General features: G+C 38.2%; 2 protein-coding genes across 2 annotated transcripts; both read right to left on the bottom strand.

Annotated features, from left to right (window-relative positions):
* Window positions 1-294: 294 nt before the first annotated feature.
* LOC307268723 (zinc-binding protein A33-like) lies at window positions 295-1537 on the bottom strand (the record flags this gene model as incomplete). The annotated part of the gene is made up of 3 exons (XM_080051459.1): window positions 295-897; window positions 1015-1151; window positions 1255-1537. The coding sequence occupies 3 exons, from the start codon at window positions 1535-1537 to the stop codon at window positions 295-297; spliced, it is 1023 nt and encodes a 340-aa protein (XP_079907585.1).
* Window positions 1538-9685: 8148 nt separating this feature from the next.
* On the bottom strand, window positions 9686-11642 carry LOC307268608 (uncharacterized protein). The gene is made up of 3 exons (XM_080051303.1): window positions 11596-11642; window positions 11068-11125; window positions 9686-10742 (listed from the first exon to the last, which is right to left on the bottom strand). The coding sequence occupies exons 2-3, from the start codon at window positions 11072-11074 to the stop codon at window positions 10258-10260; spliced, it is 492 nt and encodes a 163-aa protein (XP_079907429.1). The 5' UTR covers window positions 11075-11125; window positions 11596-11642; the 3' UTR covers window positions 9686-10257.
* Between the last annotated feature and the right edge of the window lie 4036 nt (window positions 11643-15678).

Genomic DNA, 15678 nt, shown 5'->3' with positions numbered 1-15678 from the left:
CTATCATGTTGATTTTTTACCTTGCACATTACTGCCCCCACCTGTTAATTAGGGGAACCATGTAAAACGCTGTAAAAAAAAAGACAGATGTCTACCATCAAAACTGGTTAAATATACCAGTGTGTACTTAAAAGTGAGACAATATAGTTCTTAATTATTCTTAAATGTATTGTAGGTTTGTCTTGGTGACCTCATGTTATTCACAGCTCAACTCTGGACAACTTTAAATTTAACTTCTACAATCTGAGTAAAAGTGTAATCCACTAGAATAACTGAAAACGCCTACTAGTATGATTAATCTCTCAGATTGACAGGAGAGATGATCAGAGGGGCAGAGTTTTTACCTTTGTCATTAAGACTGGGACTGAAGTATGGGTAGAGTTTCTCAGTGAAGGAACAACCAGTAAAGGAGTAGAGAAGATCTGCTGTATCTACATCATAAAAGGAGACCAGACCCTCCTCATAGTCCACAAACACTCCAATCTTCTCAGGAGGCGACTTCGGAGAGATACGGACAGACGGACTGTCAAGAGCGTCATACTCATCCCCTTTCCTCAACCACATTGTCCAGAAACCATCTTCAGGATGCACTGTGATTGATCCCTTCCTCTTAATCGACTCTTTGGCGACTCCTAAGGTCCATGCCGTCTTCCCTTTAACCTGAACCTCAAAGTAAAATGTTCCTTTAATGAAACCCTGCTTTCCTAAGATGCTCACAGTCTGATTAAATCTCTCAGGGTTGTCCGGTAGTTTCTTCTTCCTATCACCATGATGCACCTGTTTCCCATCATCAGACAGGATGAGTTTAGGATGTGCTGTATCAGGATCCAGAGTCACATCTACTGCAAACTGCTGGGCCACCATTAGGTTTGCCTGCTTTAAGTTACCCCCCTCTGTCTGAGCACCAACGGAATGTGTCTTGAAGTATACAACTAGGCAAAGCACACACACACCCACAAACACTGCAAGTATTGCTAGAACAATAACCGATCTCCTAAATCTCTGAGGGTGAACTTGTTTCCCATCAGCAGACAGAAGGTCAGGATGTGCTGTGTCAGGATCTGAAGTCACATCCACTGCAAACTGCTGCACCAACTCCTCTTGTATGTTGAACTCCTCTGCCTCAGCTCCAACGTAATGTGTGTTGGGGTCTAAAAACAAGGCAAACAAACGCAACATGTCACATTATTACATTGTCATTTTAATGAAGCGAAACCTTTTCAGAGGTTTATATTTCCCTTTTTAACGACTGACCTTTTCCTCTGGAGCTGGAGTTCTGCAAATGCTGCACCAGATCGTTCCTGTTGATCTTTTCTAAAACCTTCAAGGTTACCTCCAGAGCTCCTGGGCCGCCATATTGCTGTGTCATCATATCCACTGTTTCCTGCCTGTTCCCCCTAACCTTAAACTGGGCGGCTGGGATGCCTGGAAAGCCTTCCAGGATGTTATCCTGCTTCAGGAACCATTTGAAGATCCTAAACTCTTCATGTTCCAAGTTCTGCAGAATATTCAAGAGCTCCTCTGCAATATCCGTCATTATGGTTTCCTGTTGAAAATAAAAGGAACTTGAAATCAGTGGGGCATTTTTCTGAATAATTCATCTCATCTAATAATACTAAACCAGTGCAACTGTTCATCTTGGATTCCACCTATCTACCATCAGAAAAACAACTAACACGATATCACATATTTGCATTGTTTATACACGTAGTAAATATCACAGATCATCTGGTACGTGTCTCGGTATTCTTTAATACACTGAACAAAAAATATAAACGCAACACTTTTGTTTTTGCTCCCATTTTTCATGCGCTCAATTAAAAAATTTATAACTTTCCATATAGGGGAGAGTGGCCTAAGTTGTGCAACTTTTTACTCAAAGTGACTTTGAAGTGAGGCCTTGACAGTATAGTCTCCAACTGAAATATGTACATATATTTCAGGGTGTTGTGCATCCCTGGCAATAAAAACTTTGGATCTGAAATAAACTGTTGAAGAAATATAGCTTTCGGAAAAAAAGTTGTCTTGTGGCAAAACTTGCCCCGAGTGTGGGGTAAGTTGTGCCACAAGAGAGAATACCATGGGGTAAATTGTGCCATTGCTATATATCTCATAAACTGTAATGCAAGACAAATCCATTAGACAATCACTTATTTAAGGTGTATTTAAAGTAAATACTTGACAAAGATTGAAGGACCATTTTCTTAAACAAGGCCTAGCAGATCTAATGGTTTTACCTGCAAAGCTCACAATGACAAAGTCACCATCATCATCTTTCTGGCCATCTGAACTCTCATCAGTGGTGTCATTAAGTGTAATGGAGATGTCAGTCTCTTCTGAGCTACTGTAGACAATCACTTTATTTTGGTGACCAGCGTATACAGCCATGCCACTGGCACAACTCTCAGAAATGTACTTTGAACTAGTTGCTCCATGCTTGTGGAACCAACTGCCACCTGACAAATGTGATTCCCCCTCCATTTCTGCCTTTAAATCAAGGCTCAAAACCCATCTGTACACCCTGTTTTTTCCTCCCCATTAACTATCTTACCTCTGCACTAATATCTGTGTTTATGTGGATGTATGGGCTTTACGTCTTTTATTTTGGTTATTGTTATTTTACCTTCATTGTTTACCTACTGAATGCACTATGTACAGCACTTTGGACAGTGCAAACTGTCATAAATGTGCTTTTATAAATACATTTTACTTACTTACTTACTTATAACTCACCTAGGCCCTTTGGCACAAATCATCCCAACCCCAGACATTTGGATAATAAGCATGATGCAGCAGTTTAGGGCTGACATCGTGCTAACTGTATAGACTCAAAGTGTAGCATACCAAAGCACTAAAACATGTGTCAAATGTTTTCAAACGTGTCTATAATTGTTCAGACACAATAATCAAAAAACCTTGATCATGGAAATTTTACTTTGTGTCTCCCTTCTTTACAGGATGAGTCAAATGGATGGCTCTTCTTAAATATGTGGTCACATTTCCAATTTCTTCCACGGTTTTCTATAAACAAGGGGTGGCACTTTGGTGGAACTTCCAAAATGCACAACTTAGGCCACTCTCCCCTACACTAAAATAACCATCTAAATCTGTGTAAATCTGTGTTAATGGGCACATCCTTAGCCGAGATTATCCATCCCACCTCACAGATGTGGCATTTCAAGATGCTGATTAGACTAGATTAGCATGAATATTACACACGTGTGCCTTAGAGTTGCCACACGAACAGGCCACTCTTTAATGTGCAGGCAAGGGAGAAGTGCTCACTAACCCAGATTCAGACTGATTTGTGAACAATATTTGAGTGAGATGTTTATTTTGTGTATAGAAAAAGTTTTAGATTTTTGAGTTAAGTGCATGAAAAATGGGAGCCAAAACTAAAGTGTTGCGTTTATATTTTTGTTTAGTGTATGTCATGGTTAAACCAAAGTTAAACTTAAAGAAATTCGGGTTGCATACTTTGTCAATATCTAGGTAAAAAGAGCCAAAAAGTTAACTCTGTAACATCATCCTTAAAAGCTATGACTTCCTGAGACGGGCCAAATACGCACTTATGCACATCTTTCCAAATGGTGGCTTCTACTTGACTTTATACATATTCATTTTATTTTATGGATTCAATGTTTGTTTCGTTTTTAAATCTTAGTGGGTGTTACTTTACATGAAGTATGGCATTCTATTCTAGTCCAATTTTTACATTTGTTGCCAAGTGCTTTTCATTTTCTTATTGTAAATCACTTTAAGCTGCATTTCTTCTGAAAAAACTGCAAATCATATGTATTTTTTGTATTGTATTACTACTTCTACTACTACTATGATTACCAATAATAATTATAATGATAATAGTGCTGATTCCCTATTAGACTAGACTCGAGGTACTCCCCACATATCTAATCTTTCCAAAACGCAGACATGAAGAGAAAATAAATACAGAAAATATGTTTTCTAATCTGTTTTAACAATACTCACCAAGCAGAGTTCTTCAAATGTAGAAAGCTGATAAATGAAGTTAAACTATTTAAAATAACACTTGGTATTTTAGACCTAAAGTTCCTTCGAGCTCTTCAGTCAAGGAGAGATGGGTCTCAGATTAACTTTGGCTTCCTCTTCCTGCTGTTATATGTTCCGCTCGCTTCCCCCAAAAGATCAGATTAAGGTTAAGTAAAAAAAAACACAATCACACATGTACTTCCCCCTGCTTAAATGAGATATTTTACCATAGATAAACAATAAATTAAAATTCTCAGCAATGTCAAAACCACCGTGCAGATGGTAATCTTGCAGCGTAGAAGTGTGCATTTAAGATGTTTTTTGGCATTTTTATGCTTTATTGAGAGACAGAGTTGAAATGGGGCAGAGAGGGGAGTGACATGCAGAGAACGACCGCGGGCTGGAATCGAACCCGGGTCTGCTGCTGGCCGAGGCCCATGGGGGGGGGGATGCCCTACCAACTGAGATAAGGGCGCCCCCTACAGTCTTTTTTAAGCTGCAAAAAGATACAAAAACACTTTTTTACCTACTGCAATTGCACTTTATAATGACTCCCCTTTCAGTAAGGACAGAGGACGTTTGAACTTTCAAACTTTAGCCTGAGCTGCATATTTTGCACCTGTATATTTGCACACTTGACTGCTTTTTCTTTTAGCATAATTTTTATTTTTTTTCCTATCATCCTATGCACTGGCAGAGCTAGTATTTGTGTACTGTTATCTACGAGTGTTACAACTCGGCTCGGGGAAGCAACATAAAGTACACAAAAACAAGTTAAGGTGTAAGAAAACTGTGTTTATTGTAACAAAAGATCAACTAAAAGGGTGAATGGGAGCCATGCTGCTGGCCCTGGCTGGAGAGAGAGAGTTAATTAGGCCTCCAGGCTTAAATAGGCTGCAGCAGGTGACTGTTAACGAGGTGAGGGAGGGGCTTCAGGAGAGGCTTCAGGAGCTCTGCAAACAAAGAACAGATCTACACACAACACCCTCCCCCCCTCCCCCTTAAAACGGTTGCTACCAAGCCACACAGAGTCCAAGCAACACACAATCAACGAAAAAGGATCCAACACAACTGCAGAGATGTTCCCCACTTGGGACCAAAGGCACAGGACGTCCCCAATACAGGGCATAAGACCTGTTAGAGTCTGCAAAAGACTTGAGACTGGGTGGAGGTTCACCTTCCAGAGGGACAACTACCCTAAACATACAGCCAGATCTACTATGGAATGGTTCAAATCAAAGCATAGTCATGTGTTAGAATGGCCCAGTCAAAGTCCAGACCTCAATACAATTGAGAATATTGAGAAAGACTTGAAAATTGCTGTTGACAGACGCTCTCCATCCAATCTGATGCTGAATCTGTAGTTCGAGCTATTTTGCAAAGAAGAATGGACAAAATATATCAGTCTGTAGATGTGCAAAGCTGGTAGAGAAATACTCCAATAGATTTGCAGCTGTAATTGCAGCGATAGGTATATATAATATATATATATAATAATATATATTTTTTTTTAGTGCTGCACAATTAATGTACTAGCAAGCTGTACTTATGCATGGTCATAACTGCACGAAAGGCCGCGATTAAAAACGGTAAAAAACATGTGTCTCCAAGCGTTATAAACTCTGTATTTAAAAAGAAATCAAGCAAGTAGGCACAAAATAACCATTAATGAATTATAGGCTATCGCATCACAGTAGGCCTATTGTCCACAATAATCTCACAACAGCCCCCCATCCAAAAAGGAACTTTAAAAAGTTGAATTTTCACTTTTATGTGCATACACATGTTAAGTGTATGGTCCATTAATTGTATTTAGTGTGTCTGTATAGTATTGCACCAAAACAGTAGAAGTTTTCTTTAATTGTGCTTTGTGCTGCATGTTTGCACAAAATTTGTACCTGCACATAGCAAACAAAATTGCACAACTGTAAGGTCAGTGTCTGTTGTATTTTTGTATTCAAATTAACAGTTTATTTCTTTACTGCGCATTGGCATCTTTGAGCAAAATACCCCCAAAATGTTCGCCGCGACACATCGCGCCTCCCGTGACCCGGGGCAGTGACCACCTTGACTAAGACATTTTCTGGGGGAAACACTGACCTGCATATATAAGGTTTCCCAAAACTGTATTAATGCGTTTTTTTTTTTTTTCAAAATTATGCCTGAACATTCTGAGTTTATTTTTTATTTATTTTTAATTTTTATTTAGTTTTTCGTAAACATTCCAAAAAAGGTCAAAAATGCAAAAAAATCACAAAATTTTGGACATTCACAAATTGATTGAACAGTTTGAAAATAAATTTTTCTTCTATAATCTAAGAACAAACCTTTTATACTATAGGAGCGGGGTGCTGAGGAGAAATCACTCATTTATTCTTGGCCCTTAGAATTTTTTTGGAATATATTTATTAGATCGACAAAAAATGAATGTAGGGAGAGTTTTTGTGCGACCAGAATATGCACACGACATTCAGCTGTTTCTAATCAATAGGTTTCCCTCTCACACACACACACACACACAGTCACACACACACACACACACACACACACACACACACACACACACACACACACACACACACTACACAGAGATACACACACACACACACAGATGGCTCACAGTCAGCTGGCACATTTATAAGAAGCTCCACTGTGAAAAGATGCAAATACTGTGTCTCTTTGAAGTACAGAATATAGTAGTTCTTTGATGATCTCCGGAACAGATTTGACACTATCGCTTGCCTCTCTTTCTCTGTGTGTGTGTGTGTGTGTGTGCGCGCGCGTGTGTGTGTGTGTGTGTGTGTGTGTGTGTGTGTGTGTGTGTGTGTGTGTGTGTGTGTGTGTGTGTGTGTGTGTGTGTGTGTGTGTGTGTGTGTGTGTGTGTGTGTGTGTGTGTAAGCGAGTTTATGAATGTGTCGCTCCAAGAAAGATAATTCTCCAGATACAGTAAAAACAGAGATTTGCAGCATTTTGTCACCAGAAATACACATGAATAAATATGTGAGTATTTAAATGAAAATGGCACACACACACACTCACACACACACACACACACACACACACACACACACACACACACACACTTGTACACACACACACACACATACACACACATACATACACTTGTACACACACACACATACACACACATACATACACTTGTACACACACACACACACATACATACACATACATACACACTTGTACACACACACACACACACGATGGAAATGTTGTTTTCCACATGGGAGGTGAGCAATAACAATATGTTTATGTATTAAAAGTTTCTCATGTATTATGTATTGGTGGTTTAGGCTGTGAGAGCAGTGCTGCCTTCTAACCTCTGAAAACTGGTGAAAGATTTTCTATTTTACTGCATTTAGTTTAGAGTTAGGGAGATGAAAAAGACTAGAAGGGCATTTCTATTAGGGATGGGACGATCCACTTTTTTTAGTTCCGATCCGATTCCGATACCTGGGGTTTGGATATCGGCCGATACCGATACTGACCGATACGATATCATAATTGTTATAAATTTTTTCGTTGGTGGTGATGTTATGTATTAGGCTAGGAAGGCTTAAGCAATTCTAATTTAAAAGAGCAAGAAATATACACAAATGCATATAGGTTTATCTTAAAGGCAGAAATCCTTCTCAATGATCACTTCTGCCCCACTAGAATATGTGGTGGTCTGTTTGTCTAAACAGTCTTTCTCTCTCTGGCTGTATTTTACATAGTAGAATTTGTCACAAGCCTCTCCACTTCCTTGACTTGGATTAGCTTTGGTTAGCTCACTGGCTAACAAACTGATATGTACTGTATGTCAAATTATAAAGTGATGTCCTCTCTCCCTCCACCGAACGTCGGCGCATGTTCGCTCTTACAAAGTAAAAAAAAAAAAAAAAAAAAAAAAAAAATTATAAAAAAAAAAAAAAAAAAAAAAAAATCGGATTTTAATATCGGAGCTGTCAGTCCGATATCCGATACGCAGATTTCGGCCATATCGGACTCGATACCGATACTGGATCGGATCGGCCCCATCCCTAATTTCTATGTGACTTAAAATAAGCACCAAATGGCATAATCATTTCCATAGTTATTCTTTTCTCCAAATCTGTTTCGTTGTCTTTTTTTTTTGCTAGAAAATTTGGCCACTTCAGGCTTATTTATGTTTTATGTTAAATATGCATACAGATCCACCAGAGAAAATTAGATGAATGTACCTTTTTTTCAGTTTCTATGTTTGTTTATTTTTGTGTGTTTACTGTATGTCCTCGTGTCCCTGAGCAAGACACTGAACCCTAAATTGCTCCTGATAGTTATGCTATCTGTGTGTGAATGGCAACGTGGGAATGGGAACAGGTCTAGAATATATATTTTTCTTTAATCTGACATAAATAACTTAAAATAGGCTTAAAAAATGATGCACCACATTTAATTTGAAAAAATGATCAAAATAATTGTTTGTCAAGAGTCAGTATCTCCTCATGATCCGCTACCTGTCTATAGGGGAGAACGGGGTAAGTAGACACACTTCTTACTATAGTGAGAATTGCTTATCACCTAAACATCTTTCAATAGTCATTCCTACATTAAATTGAAGCTTAAGGTGTTGGCTTGAAATGTGAACCCCTCACTTGTTCTATCTTATTGTAAGAAAGAAGAACTAAATTTGAAAGTTTAATTGCATTGTCAAGTTGACAAATAGGCCTAAATAACTTACTGTAACCTTGGCAGCTGGTCTAGTTTGGGATGCACTGGGTTGTTTTGATTTTGTTGCCCTTTTTTCTTATGCATGCTATTGCTAGCTGCCTTTTCCTGCTCTATTCTTTCCTTCTCTGGGGTGTCAGTGAGGATACAGCTTGATAATTTCTTTCGTTATTGGGTTCCTTTTCTGGCTGCAGCTTTGAGATAACATGTGACAACCAACCCCCCAAAAAATGTGACGACCAACCCCAACTTGAATTTCTTGCTAGCATTAAGGCCAACAACCATCTGACAACTAATTAGCTTGCTAACCACAATCTAAACTATAGTTTACCCTTCACACTTTGTATGGGTAGCAAGTGTTTTGTTATAAACCCATTGTGTAAAAGCCTAGAAGAAAAATACTGAGGAGCTAAATATTTTCAATTTGACATGAAAAACACAAACAATCGTCTCACCTCAAATTCAGCAGTCTAACTCCAAGGAAGACTATGTAGGTGACCTCTGATCCCAATTCTGGATATTTACATACCAAAATTTCACAGACAGCGCCTTCTGGTTCCAAGATATAACGATTGTGACAACCAACCCGTGTGACAAATTACCCCGTTCTCCCCTACTGTGTTTGCGTTAATAATTTTAAAAAAATCCAGGCTTAATATAGGCTCTGTAAACTGGTATTTTAGCTAATGGCCACTGTAGCTAGCAACATGCCTGTAATCACAATTTGCCAAAAAAAATAATAATTTGAGGCTAACAGCTTTTAGTAAGTAAGCCTATCGTGGGAAAATTGTGTTACATGAATTGAAAGCAGTGTAAAAAAAATACATAAATAATTGAGGGAACACATCTCAATGGTAAACATTTGAACAGCTTTCATAACAATAATAATTCTGCAAATGTCAAGCTTTAACAGAGGGTTTTAATCATTGGTATAAAAGGTACAAAGCGATACAGTTTAGTTTAGGGTCTCTAAGTTACATTCAACCACAAGGAATTCCCAAGCTAGGCAACAGTTTATACAGACATGAATACTGTCTGCATTATTAAAGCAATAAACACATAAATGCATCAACAATTATTATTCTGAAAGGGACCATATTGAATATACTTTGACATTTTCTTGAATGTTAACTTCTTCTAGCAGAATATTTCTACACTGTTGTTGTAATAATAGTGCATGAGATTTTCTGCTTTTTTGAGAACTTAATGTCAATTTACATGGCCAAAAGATTTAAGACAAACAAACAACTGTATTAAATCTTTGGGCAAGAAAAGAAAAAAATTGACTAACAAATTTGGCAGGACATTTTACCATATGGGTCTGCTGGAAGTTAGAGGACAATCATGTTCAATTAGTTAAAAGCATTAGACATTAAGAAATCCCTTAATCAGGTTTAAGTGTTTAATCTGCAGTAAAGATATGCTTTGTCACAATAACCAGATTTAGTTATTTTGCAAATTTCAAATGCTCTTTGTTTCATTGTTAGAAAAGCACAACTTACAATGACAACAAGATGTGCTTGTCACAAAGCCAGCATTTTATGATATGACACATTCTAACTCACTGCCGAACACGGCAATGCTCGGTTTTGGACCAAGTGTGATGCCTGTTCCAAGCAACCTGAACCCTACACCATCCACACCGACGCTGACACCGGTGTCTGCTGCCAGGCCGACAGTAGCTTTCACTGGCCCGGCGGTGGCTGAAGCACTAGCCACCTGTGCTCTAGCAAAGGCTTTAACAGCGAGAGCACTGGCTTCAGCTTCTGCCCTGGCATTAGGCCCTCTGGCCTCAGCCTCAAAAACACTATACTCAGCTCGGACGAGACCCACTCCTGCCCCAGCCTCTGCTCTTGCCCTGGGGATGCGCTTCCCAGGTTCATCCTCTGATCCATGTGCATATGTCCCGGCACCCGCGTAGGTCCCAGCAGTGTAGGCGTTACCAGGCCGGTCATATGTGTCAATCATGTTCAGCGCCGCTTCTGCACCAAGAGAAACTTGTCCAATTCCAAAATCTTCTTCAACTGCAAACAAAGAGACACAGTACTTTATTTTACACATGTAAACATACACTATATTCCTTTATCTTCTTAAACAAAGATGAATTAATTGAGTGCAAAACTTTTTGTAAAATAAATAAAAGATCTTTGCCTCTAAATGTATTCGTTGCATCCCTAAAGACTGAACCCAGCCTGAGTGTTTTAGGGCTTAACCTTATAGCAGGAGCAACTCACAGTGCATCATACAAATAGAAACTCGCCTTCAAAATAAAAGCAATGTCGTTTTATTTCCTTGAATCATATTATCAATAAGTAAATGATGCACTCATTCTTCTGAATGTTGGCCCACCTTGCATCTTCAGACCCAGGAGTTTAGAAGTAGTAGTCTAGTAGAAGTTTAGTTTGCTCTGAAAGAAAAAGAGGAAAATGTCAGCAGCAGATAAGAATTAGAGTTGCATGCTTTTGTAAATGAAGTGAGTCAGGGTTCAAATAGAATTCGCACAGAGTTTCAAAATGCCAAGAAATCTAGAAATCGTTACAAAATGAAGTTGCAATCAATTCAAAATATCAATTTGAATATAATAGATGGCATGAGGTGGCTCCAGTCTGCAGCCAAACACTTGAACCATGACGTTGCATTGAAACATTTTGAAATTCTATAATCGTAATAACTATAAAATTAAAGATTAGACGCATCTTTGCAGTATTATATTGAAAAAAAGAAAATACATTTTTGATAATAAAATTTTTAAATAAATAAAGTAGAAATTTCTGATACATACGACACCATTTGGTATAGTTTGTAAAATAGCCATGTTACATTAAAGTTTGCATTGATTTAGTTTGCAACATAAACCTTAAATGAAGGAGAACTAACCTGAACGAAGTTGCTTCTTGTGTTGGAGATGTTCTCTGTCTTGTGGGAAGATTCATTATGAGAGACTATATATATATCTATATATATATCTTGAGTTCACGCCTTCGGAATTTCCCGCAGTTTATTTCCTCGTGATAACGAAACGATGAAAACAAAAGAAAACTACCTTTGAATTAAACCACAAACATATTTTGTGGGAGACAGTCATGTAGAAGGTAATAAATACCTTGAGTTCACGCCCTTTTTAATTCACACAGTTTATTTCCTCATGCGAGATAATTACACAAATCGAAACTACCTTAGATATAAACCACAAACATATGTGTAAGCTTACAAGGCATGAGCACGCTATGCTCTATTTATCTGTACCTCGAGGTGTATAAGTAACCAATCTGTGGTTCCGCAGTTTTGCTACCTGGAAGACAAATGGTTTTGACCATACACACAGTCACGTCGCACGCAATACAATTTATTATAATTATAATGATTGGATTTATATAGCGCTTTTCAAGGTACTCAAAGCACTTTACAGGGTTCCAGGTATTCACACACAGTCATACTGGTGGTGGTAAACTACGAGAGTAGCCACAGCTGCCCTGGGGCAGACTGACGGAAGCGTGGCTGCCATTCCGCGCCATCGGCCCCTCCGACCACCACCTCAAACATACAGCAGTCATACACATTCACACGAGGCAAGGTGGGTGAAGTGTCTTGCCCAAGGACACAACAACCATGACACAAGTGGCCGGGCGGGGATCGAACCGCCAACCCTAGGATCGTTGGCCAACCAGCTTAACCACCTGAGCCACAGTCGCCCCTTGGCTACAGCAAGGGAATTTGTTGTATAATAATAACTGCTAAGTAGAATAAAACCTAACGGATGGTTTTAATTGCAAAGACGCTCTCTATCCAATCTGATGCTGAATCTGAAGCTCAGCTATTTTGAAAAGAAGAAAAAAATGTCAGTCTGTAGATGTGCAAAACTATTAGAGACATAACCCAAAAGACTTGCTGCAGTAATTGCAGTGATGTGTGGTTCTACAACCCATTGACTCAAGGGGTATGAATACTTTTGCAAGGCACAGTAAAGTTTAGGCTTGGCCTCCACACATATTTTTGGGAGCATAGAAAAATATCTTGAGTTCACGCCTTAAGAATTACCTGCAGTGCGAGATAATTACACAAATCGAAACTAACTTAGATGTAAACCACAAACATGTTGGGAGCTTAGAAAAACTACATTCTCTAGACTATGGGAGACAGTCATGTTGAAGGAAATATACTCTATATATCTTGAGTTCACGCCTTCGGAATTCCATGCATATTGTTTGAAAGTTTCGTTCTTACTAATCTCCACCCTGTTAAAACAGAAAGCAAAAATACAGACACACAGCACTGTGAGTCAAAACAAAGATAAACATTATCAAAACAAGAAAACGTATAAGTAGTCTGATATGGTTTAAAGCCCCTGTAAACCCAAATCCTTCTAACTTTGTAATGTGGGGCGTTAGTTTCATGATAGTAAGTCTGTCTCTCTGTATGTCTGTCTGTCTGTCTGTCTGTCTGTCTGTCTGTCTGTCTCTCTGTCCGTCTATCTGGGGAGTTAGTTTCATGATTGTAAGTCTGTCTGTCCGTCTGTCCGTCCGTCTGTCTGTCTGTCTGGGGAGTTAGTTTCATGATAGTAAAGCATCTGAAAAGAGTTATAGGCATATATTTATCAATCCACATTAAAGATATTGTCATTTAAGTTTTTTTTTTTTTTTTTTTTTTTTTTTTCAGACATATCAAAAACAATACAAAACTAAATGAAAAGCATAAAAATACAATAAACAAAATTTATTTTTAAATGACTTCACAAAAATAAAAAAAAGTATCTGTATTGATGTGATATGCCTGAAAAGGAGCAGGAAGAAGTATACACTTATTTAATCCTACCCCTTAGTAAAAAAAATAAAAATATTTATTATATTCGCTTCTTGTAATCCATATAATCTCTATACAATCTATCTATACAATTGGCGATACTATAAATAAATTTGATAAATAAAGTTCTTATTAACCAAATATTTTGAACCAATCACAGCAGTTCTCTGCACGGAACGTTCTATAAGAACAATGTCAACACTGTTTCCGTCCGATCTAGAAACCAGGGACCTTAACGGGACCCCCAGGCTGTGAATAGGAGTGGTGAATTCTCTTAACTTTTCCCATTCATTCTCTACAGTAGTTTCTTATCACTACGGATGTAATATATCGATGGCCACAACTTGGTTTGGACATTTTATCACTTTTATCTTTGTTTTTAAAAGTCAAACATATCAAACGTACATTAATCTCATTCATCAGTGGTAAGGTAACACTCTAAGTCGAAAAAGCTGTCATGTCATGTAGAAGGAAAAGGATATCTTGAAGCAACGCCTATACCACACCTTCAGAATTCCATGCATATTATTTGAAAGTTTGCTGCCAGGGAAGTGGCAAAACTCGTTCCCCTACTGTGTGTCTGTGTAGTGTTACTTTCTGTTTTAACAGGGTGGAGATTAGTAGGAGTTTTGCCAATTCCCTGGCAGCAATAACTTTGGATCTGAAATAAACTGTTTAAGAAATATAGCTTTCAGAAAAGCACAACTTGCCCCAAGTGCGCCTATGATATATATCTCGTAAACTGTAATGCTATATAAAAGCAGTGGCATGACACGGAAATAAAAACATCATCATCATCATCATTGAAGTTGGACTCCATTGGAAATTGTGAATGTTTTTAGTTAAGAATCTTATTTTTATGTTTTACAACTGCTCTTAATATCGAACTTGTACTTTGTATTGTGTTTTATGTGTAACTGTGTTCTGCTGTCCATCTTGGCCAGGTCTCTCTTGAAAAAGAGATTTTAATCTCAATGAGACTAACCTGGTTAAATAAAGGATAAATAAAAAATAAAAATCATCATCTTCATCTTCATCTTCAGGTCGTGGATCATGAGGAGATATTCACTGATTTTGACAAAAAGTGATTTTGACAACAAGGGTTCTGCAGAGTCACTGACTACACCTTTAATCGGTCTATCTCTCCCTCACACTTCTTTACCTCCATGTCCTAAAACTTTTGTCCTTGTCTCTCTCTCGAGGTCTTAACTGTTCTCATCTTAAGTGTGTAAATGTGTGCGTGTGAGTGCGTGAGTGTGTCTTATTAAGCTTTTAGTTTAACACTAGTCGCATCATCAAAGGATTTCAACCTTTAAATTCTGGACCAGATCCAAGTCTGAGGAAAATGTCAGAGGAGGGGGTTTTGTTTACATTCACAGAGCCTGCAGTTAGTTTACTAAACATATTTTCTCTACATGTAATTCTTAGTATTGAATAATTCTATCATCATGAATCAAATTATTCTGAGGAACCTGGAACCAAACGTAAGACTAGAATATGTTTGTAAACCAAACTGTGGGCCCTGCTGCTGTAAACAACAACAGTGAAACAGTAACTTTTCAGGAAGCTTTCTAACTTCAAACAGTGTTCCAGGGATCACATTTTCCCGTGAGGAAAGTTTGTTTATTCAGTTATGGAGAATATACCTTAGAAAATGTTTCACTTCTCTGACACACACAGAGTTACACACTGCACCTTTAACTTTTCTTTAGGTATTTCATCCTCTGTTTTGTATGGGAGTTCAGTGGCTATGAAAAGTGCTCTGAGGAACATTCAGTGTGCATTAATTCTAGCGCCCCCTTTGGACAAAAGCGTAAGTGTTTTTCCCGTGCCAGACCTTGCTGTCCTAAAGATCTTTGCTAAAATATTTCTGAAACAGTCTCATTTCTCCTCTGATGATCATAAATTACATGTAACAGCAAACGAGACCATCAGTGCAAAGAATGCTATTTTTTATATAGTTTTTCTTAATGCCTTTGTCATGAGTATACGCTCACCCAGGAACAACAGCTGGCGTGGTAAAGACAAAACCGCTTTTGACCAAAGGGGGCGCTAGAAATAACACAAACTGAATGCTATTTTGATATAGTTTTTCTTGATGCCTTTGCCCGGGGTTCAAATACAGTATGTTGCAGTTTATCGACTCAAACACACCAACGG

Source organism: Ammodytes marinus (assembly GCF_949987685.1).
Source record: "Ammodytes marinus genome assembly, chromosome: 22".
In the NCBI taxonomy this organism is placed as follows: Eukaryota; Metazoa; Chordata; class Actinopteri; order Uranoscopiformes; family Ammodytidae; genus Ammodytes; species Ammodytes marinus.
This window is presented reverse-complemented; position numbering and strand designations above follow the sequence as displayed.